This window comes from Sphaerodactylus townsendi, linkage group LG17 (genome assembly GCF_021028975.2).
Source record: "Sphaerodactylus townsendi isolate TG3544 linkage group LG17, MPM_Stown_v2.3, whole genome shotgun sequence".
In the NCBI taxonomy this organism is placed as follows: domain Eukaryota; kingdom Metazoa; phylum Chordata; class Lepidosauria; order Squamata; family Sphaerodactylidae; genus Sphaerodactylus; species Sphaerodactylus townsendi.
Genome location: NC_059441.1, coordinates 22,835,679 through 22,843,493, shown reverse-complemented (window position 1 = coordinate 22,843,493; position 7,815 = coordinate 22,835,679). Strand labels below are relative to the sequence as shown.

Below are 7,815 nucleotides of genomic sequence, written 5' to 3'. Positions count from 1 at the left end.
TAGCAGGCTGAATAACTCTGAGCAGCTCAAGATTATCAGAGGTTGGGAGCTAAGCAGGGTCAGCTAAGCAGCGTAGTTGGATGTGACCCTATAAAGCAAGACTGTGGTTGCTCTGCAAAGGAAGGGGATGGGATTGCTATGCAATGGGAGTTAATGGCAAGCTGCCTCTACAGGTGTCCTGTCTTGAAAATCCCACAGTCCCGGAGTCTGCATGAATCAATCGTGACTTAACACACAATAATAATTAATTGTGCTATTGTGGAAGACTGCCACAAGAGGGCGGGATTTGTCTTCCATCCGCTGAACATCAGCGCCATCATACAAAGTGGTCAGAGGGCAGTATTGCAGGTCCCTCTATCCGAATAGTCAGGTGACAGAAGGAACCAATGAGATGCTGCCCCATCCAATAAAACTTGGAGGTTCTTATTGGCTCCTGAAATAGCTGAGCCTCTTCCCCTGACTTTTGTTTTGCTTCCAAATTGAATGCTGTAGCAGTGCAGTCATATCGCTTCAAAGTTCTGTACAATTTCCAAGCGGGTTGACGAGCCTGCCCTTTTCCCCTTGTCTAGTCTTCTGTGTACAGGAAGCACTTTTTCTTTTCACTTTGGGAAACATTCAGTTATATCATTTCTGGCATATGGTCTGAAGTGTTCAGAGTCTTATAATGTAATCTGCTGTTGGTTTACACAAGTTGTATGGGGGGTGGGGATCTTGATTTCATAGAAGAGTAGCAAGGCAATTAGAGATTCAAGCTGCCGTTCCAGGGCCAGAGAACATATCTTCTTCCTTTGAGATGCAGATTTTCCATGGCTTGTATCCTTGCTAATCACGGCAATATAACTCGGATATCTTATTAAAACTATTAAGCCCATAATGCAGTGTGACTATGAATGGGAGATCGTCTGGAGCCCTTGGACCTAGGGAAGGGCAGATTCATTTTTGAAAAGCCATTCTTTGGAGAAAATCAGAAATCAAATGAATTGGTAATCATCCAGACTGCTGCGCGATTCAGATTGTCCGCTGTGTTTTTGGTGGGAATTTATTTACTGCCCTCTCTTCCCAATGAGCCCAAAGAGGCTCACAGTGTTTGCGAAATTCAAAGATTCTGCTAAAAAAAACAGCCAAAGAACCTTTTCCATTTAAAAAATGAAAAACAGAAACAGAAAGGGACCCAGGAGAAGGAGAGCGGGAGGAGGAAAACAAACAAAAAACCCCACAGGATTTTAAAATACTGAATTCCAGATCAAACCCAGAAACATAATCCAAACAAGGAAGCCTGTACCCACTCATAGGCCCCTTCCGCACCTGCAGAATGATGCACTTTCAATCCACTTTCAATGCACTTTGCAGCCGGATTTTCCTGTGCAGAATCCACTTGCAAAATCCAGTTGCAAACAATTGTGGAAGTGGATTGAAAGTGCATTATTCTGCGTGTGCGGAAGGGGCCCTAGATAAATAACACGCTATGCTCAGAAACATGGAAGAGGGAGACAGAGAATGGGAAAACGTGACGGCGGCCATTTTCAGACAGGCCCATGCAGATCTGGAAATTGATCCAGGCCAGATGGGAAATGTAGCCCCCATTTCAAACTGTTCAAACGGTATTAGTATTGTATTGTCGAAGGCGTTCACGGCTGGATTCAACTGGTTGTGGTGGGCTTTCCGGGCTGTGGGGCCGTGGTCTGGTCAGTCTTGTTCCTAACGTTTTGCCTGCATCTGTGGCTGGCATCTTCAGAGGTGTATCCCAGAGAGAAGTCTGTTATACCGAGAAGTCTGGACACAGCGTATGCCAGACTTCTTTCTGTGATGCACCCCTGAAGATGCCAGCCACAGATGCAGGCAAAACGTTAGGAACAAGATCGACCAGACCACAGCCACACAGCCTGGAAAACCCACAACAACCAGTATTAATACTACTGCCCCTGCTTCTGCCAACAGCAATGCCATTCCATCAGCAGAAACCTGCTATCGTGTATGTACTCATGTCAATATCAGTTGGCTGTGTCCATTAAACAATTAAAGAAAAGGCCAATGAGAATTATCGGGAGAGGCATCATTCCTCGTGAGTCTAACTTGTTTCATCTCTCTTCCCCTGCAAAAAGGGTCTAGACGTCAAAGCTTCAGTGCCAGCTGACCATCTTCTAATTAGCAGGCATAATTGTTTGAGAGCCATTAGACTGTTTTCCGTTTCCAGACCTTTGACTTGCTCATCAGTTAAGATGCACCTTTGCCTTTTTTTCCCGGAGCAAGAAAAGGGATGGTTTTGATTGAGTCCATGCTATGTGTCTGTTTTTTTTTAAAAAAAAATACTTTGCTATTCTTGGCCTCCATAAGGAAATGGTTGTTTTTATCCCTCCGCTGTTTTCTGTTTTTCACTTTGGGTCTGAACATCTTCTAGCCCACCTGGGGAGGGGGTAATTTGCTAGTTTCCTGGCTTGCCTGACTGGAGCTCCAAGCAGGGAGATGTCAAACAATTCACAGACCATCATTTATTTATTACAGTGGTATCTCATCATTCTTCTGGCATGCAAGTCGTGGTGGCATACATGTACTTTATTTACACACATTTGTTTACAACCGTGAGAGCCAGCACGGTGTAGTGATTAAGAGTGGGGGACTCTAATCTGGTGAACTGGATTTGTTTCCCCAGTCTTCCACTTGAAGTCTGCTGGGTGAGTGACCTTGGAGTGACCTTGGGCCACTCACAGTGCTCTTAGAGTTCTCTCTCTTATCTTAAAACAATCTCAGTGGAGGCAGACAATGGAAAACCACTTCTGAATGTCTATGTTATTAGCAGGTGGATTCTAATCTGGAGAACCGGGTTTGATTCCCCACTCCAAAGAAAGTGGGATATAAATCCAAACTCTTCTTGACAACCCTATTAGGTCATTATTAGGCCTTGACAACCCTATTAGGTCATTATTAGTCAGCTGTGACTCAATGGCAAAACACACACACACAAATGTTTGCAACTATGTATTCACTCTTCTTGTGGCTCACAAACCATAACTAAAACATGTGACCATTGAAAAGCAATACACTAAAACCCTTAAAAAAACTCCTCCCAAAAAAATACCTGCAGTTTGTTATTTTTGTTATTGTTAATAACAACAACAACAATATGCTGTCAAATCACAGTCAACTACTGGTGACCCCATAGAGCCAGCGTAGTGTAGCATTTTAATGTTGTGTGGTGTAGAGGTTCAGAGCAGTGGACTCTGATCTGGAGAACCAGGTTTGTTTCCCCACTCTTCCATGTGAAGCCTGCTGGGTGACCTCTCAGTTCTCTCCAACCTCTCTGAGCCCCACCTGCCTCACAAGATGTCTGTGTGGGGAGAGGGAGGGAAGGAGCTTGTAAGCTGCTTTACAATTTATTGTCGAAGGCTTTCACGGCCGGAATCACTTGGGTGCTGTGTGGTTTCCGGGCTGTATGGCCGTGTTCTAGCAGCATTCTCTCCTGACGTTTCGCCTGCATCTGTGGCTGGCATCTTCAGAGGATCTGATGTTGGGAAAAGCAAGTGGAGTATATATCTATATCTGTTGGAGTGTCCAGTGGGTGGGTGGGGAAACCTCTGTCTGTGAGTAACAAAGGCGACAACCAGGTCCAATAGTTGAGGGACATCTGAATAGGAAGTATGAGTAACAATGAAGTGACTATGCAGCCTGGGAGGTAACCACTGTAGATAGCAAGGGTCACTGGTGGGAGCATCTGAATAGAAGTCACCTGGCCTTTGTTTCTTTTGTCTATGGTCATCCTTGGTGTTTGTGTGGAGCTGAGTATTGACTACTAGAAGTTCTTGACCCTAGTATTTTTTCAACACTGGTACAGCCAAGTTCTGTTCCATTTTTCAGAGTTTCTTCCTTCCTGTTAAAATTGTCCATGTGCTTATGGATTCTCAATTGCTTCTCTGTTAGTAGTCCTGACGTAGTGGCTTCTCCAGAGTGGTCCAGAATTTCTGCTTTTTTCTAAATCAATATTCTCCTATGTCCAGGTTGGTTTATCATGTGTTCTGCTAGTTGCTGTTTGGGATTTTCTGGCCTGGAAATAGTCTGCAGTGCCTTTTCGTGGTTCCTTTTGATAATCGTGTCTGGTGCGCCAGCGCTTGGTGGATTCCTATGTAGACTTGTCCCACAGCTGCATAGTATGCGATAGACTCCTGCAGTAGCTAAAGGATCCCTTCTTTATCCTTTGGCTGAACGTAGCATCTGTTGAATTTTCTCTTAGTGGGTCTGTGGTAGATTAAGTTTGTGCCAGGTTGTGCTTCTTTCCATCAGTTTTCCCTATAGTGATCAGTGGTTCCCCTTTGATGTATGGTAAGAACACCTTCCCTCTAGATGGCCTCTTTATATCTTTTTGTTCAAGTGTGGTTTGTTCTTGGTCTTGCTGCCCTCTCTGATTTCTGTATTGGAGCAATCCATTAGCCTGTAGATTCAATTCGCCTTTGTAGGAGGTGTGAGGTTCACAGGATTCTGCTTTGCGCTGATGATGTACCAACGTTTTTATGGGTGCCTCCTTTTTGCCCTGGATTTGGTGATTTCGGAGTTTTTGTGTAGATATCTGTCTTTGTGTGGAGTAGGTGGTTTCTGTATACTGTGTGTCCCAATTGTTGGTTTAGGTTTTATGGCGGGATGACCTCAAAACATCTAAAAATGGTAGTTTTCCCCTTCATTTTCTTTCTCCATAGTAAATTGGATGTTTGGGTGGATCTTGTTGATATGGTCCAGGAACTTGTTTAGTTCTTCTTCTCCGTGGCTCCAAATGGTGAATGTGTCATCCACATAACGGAACCATATGGTGGGCTTTTTTGGTGCTGTTTTCAGGGCTTGTTTCTCAAAATGTTCCATATAAAAATTAGCTATTACAGGGCTAAGAGGGCTACCCATGGCTACCCCATCTTTCTGTTACAATTGCTTATGGTTGGGGAAAGAGGGATATAGATCCAAACATCCCCTCCTCCTCCTTCAACAACAGCAACAAAGCCATAGATTTACAATTAAAATAAATCAGTTTCAAAGTATACTATGGTGCCTCTGAATCCATAACTAAGGGGAATGGATTAAAAGGAAGGGAAAGGAAAAGGGAAGAGAAAGAGAGGGCGGCTATGGTAAACCTCAACCATAAGCCTGGTGGAACAGCTCCATATTATTCCAATCTGGAGAACCAGGTTTGATTCCCGACTCCTCCACCTGAGTGGCAGAGGCTTATCTGGTGAACCAGATGTATCTCTGCACTCCTAAATTCCTGCTTGGTTACCTTGGGCTAGTCACGGTTCTTCAGCCCCACCTACCTCACAAGGGACCTGTTGTGGGGAGAGGAAGGGAAAGGAGCTTATAAGCCACCTTGAGTCTCCTTACAGGAGAGAAAGTTGGGGTATAAATCCAAACTCTTCATCTCCTGGAGAAAGGCAATGTTGCCAAGAAATGCCTAAAACTGTCCTCTAATTCTACCTTCCTCTGCAGTTGTCCTTCCTTTTCAGTTGTGGGGCTGATGGTCCCTGACCCAAACCACTGACGTAGTATCATGCTCAAATAGTCCTTTGAACCTGAATTTCCCCAGCCCTGATCTAACATTTTAGTGCCACACTAGGAAAGTTATCGCAAAATGCTCATCTTACCAAGGTACAACTACCAATACATTGACTCTGGATATAAAATCAGAAGCCTTTATTGAGTTGTCTTACAAGGACTCAAACTGCAGGAAGCCAGATCTGGGGATCCTGACTTCTGCAAACACATTTATCCCCTTCTTTTCTAGCTCAAACATCCCCTCCCATCTTCCCACAGATTAATGGAACAACAAGGTGTGAAAAGCTTTGTTATGGAGTTCTGAGTGTCTCAAGGCCAAGCAATAGTCTTCTGCCTGGAGCCTTCTTCCTCCCCCCTTCTGGAGGCCCTTGGTTGCCTACTTAGCTATGTTTCCAAGCACAGTGATTAAGAACAAAAGGTCCATTAACATATGACAGATAGGTATATGAAAGGATGTTTCCCCCTGCCCAGGTGTGACCTTGGGTCCTGGATGGTGTGATGCCAGGGAGGGCGGGTGCCATACCTGACAAAGGGACATCTTAACCAGGTAGCGTGTCCATAGTACTGAGCAGAGGCAGAGCTACAATGGGCCCCCCGGGGACAAATGCCCCAGGAGGGCCGTCGTTGGGTCACATGGGGGGCAGAAAATCATCTGGATCCAGTTTTTACCCAGATTTGTGAGTTGGGGTGTGCAGAGGTGTAGCATGCATCTTCTGCCCCCGTCCAGCCCCGGAATGCCCCTGTCCCACCTCGGAACACCCCCGCCATGCCCCTGGAATGCCCACACCATGCCCTCGCCATACCCCCACACAGGCATGCGCCTGGTGTGTCACGCACACCCCCGCTGCCTTGGAGCTATGCCTCTGGGGGCATGTTCTATACTGTGATGGTGACTTTGAGATGACCTGGTGCAAAAAAAACCCTCTGTTTGATCTTGGTGGGAGAGGATGGCCACCCATCAGTGGAGGGGGCAGAGAACTCAGATTTTGCCCTGGGCTCCATTTTCCCTAGCTACGCCTCTGGTACGGAGAAACATGGGCCAAAGCCCCTGCCTACCTGTGATGAGTAAACATTGTAAAGATAATGACAGTGGAGAACAAAAGTGAGCCATCTTTCTTTGTTCAGTGAGAATTAATGAGAGCGCGTGATGTGATGGAAATGAAACGGTGTGTTCTCCTTGGCACTCATGCATTCTCCCCCTCCCCTCCCGCACCTTTGCCACCTGCAGATGTGCAGTACATTAAGAGGAGAGACATCATTCTGAAGAGGGAACTGGGCGAAGGTGCGTTCGGGAAGGTGTTTCTGGCCGAGTGCTACAACCTCAGCCCCACCAAGGACAAGATGCTGGTAGCTGTCAAGGTAAATATCAATGACATCTGTGCTGAGCACCTGAGGCAAAGCAGGCCAGGTTGAAAATGCTTACATGGGAGTAAGCCCTGTTGTTTAAATGGAACTTAATTCACAGTCCACCTATTCTGTCAGCCTCCAGTCATGCTAGAGAGACAATTTGGTGTGGTGGTTAAGAGCAGGTGGGCTCTAATCTAGAGAACCAAGTTTGATTCCTTACTCCTTCAAATGAGTGGCAGATTCTTCTCCAGTGAACTGCATTTGTTTCCCCACTGCTACATTTGATGCCTGCTGTGTGACCTTGGGCTAGTCACAGTTCTCTGCAAACTCTCTATTAATGCGCATTCAATCCACATTCAATGCACTTTGCAACTGTTCAGAATAGTAAAATCCACTTGCAAACAATTGTGAAAGTGGATTGAAAGGGCATTATTCTGCACATGCTGAAGGAGCCTTAGCTCCATCTGCCTCACAAGGTGTCTTCTGTGGGAAGAGGAAGGAAAGGAGTTCAGAAGCTGCCTTGCAGAAGAAAAGGAGGAGTATAAATCCAAAGCTACTACTGCTTCTTCTTTGCTCGTTTGCTTTGGCTTGCATCCAGCACCCTGCAAGGAGAAACATAAACAGGCTTAGCGCAGTACTGCCTGGGTGACATTTTCTTCAACGCCTCTAAATTGTAGTGCCCCAAAATTGTCTATACAACCTCTTGCACAGTTGGCAGTGCAAGTGGGGATATATAATAAGTTTGACTTGGCACTGGAAGTTGCAGTGGTCTTTTTCTGTATTCCTGCTTCTGCAAAATCTCCAGTGCGAATGGAAGTGATGTGCTTGAAGTGCACAGTTTTGTTTATGGGCATCAATGAATGTAGTGTTGGGTCACTACTTGAAATAACAAGGCTGGAAATAAAATGTTTCCAGACCCAAAGGGGAAAAAACAATATGGAA

The 7,815-nt window shown here is 45.5% G+C and overlaps 1 protein-coding gene across 1 annotated transcript in view; it reads left to right on the top strand.

Annotated features, from left to right (window-relative positions):
* The first annotated feature begins 1,465 nt into the window (after positions 1 to 1,465).
* The window catches only part of LOC125424418 (NT-3 growth factor receptor-like), a 71,248-nt gene continuing 64,898 nt past the window's right edge, over positions 1,466 to 7,815 (top strand). Inside the window, exons 1-2 of the mRNA XM_048481645.1 lie at positions 1,466 to 1,601; positions 6,755 to 6,885. Coding sequence (XP_048337602.1) covers positions 1,466 to 1,601; positions 6,755 to 6,885 — 267 coding nt within the window. The remainder of the gene's footprint in view (positions 1,602 to 6,754; positions 6,886 to 7,815) is intronic.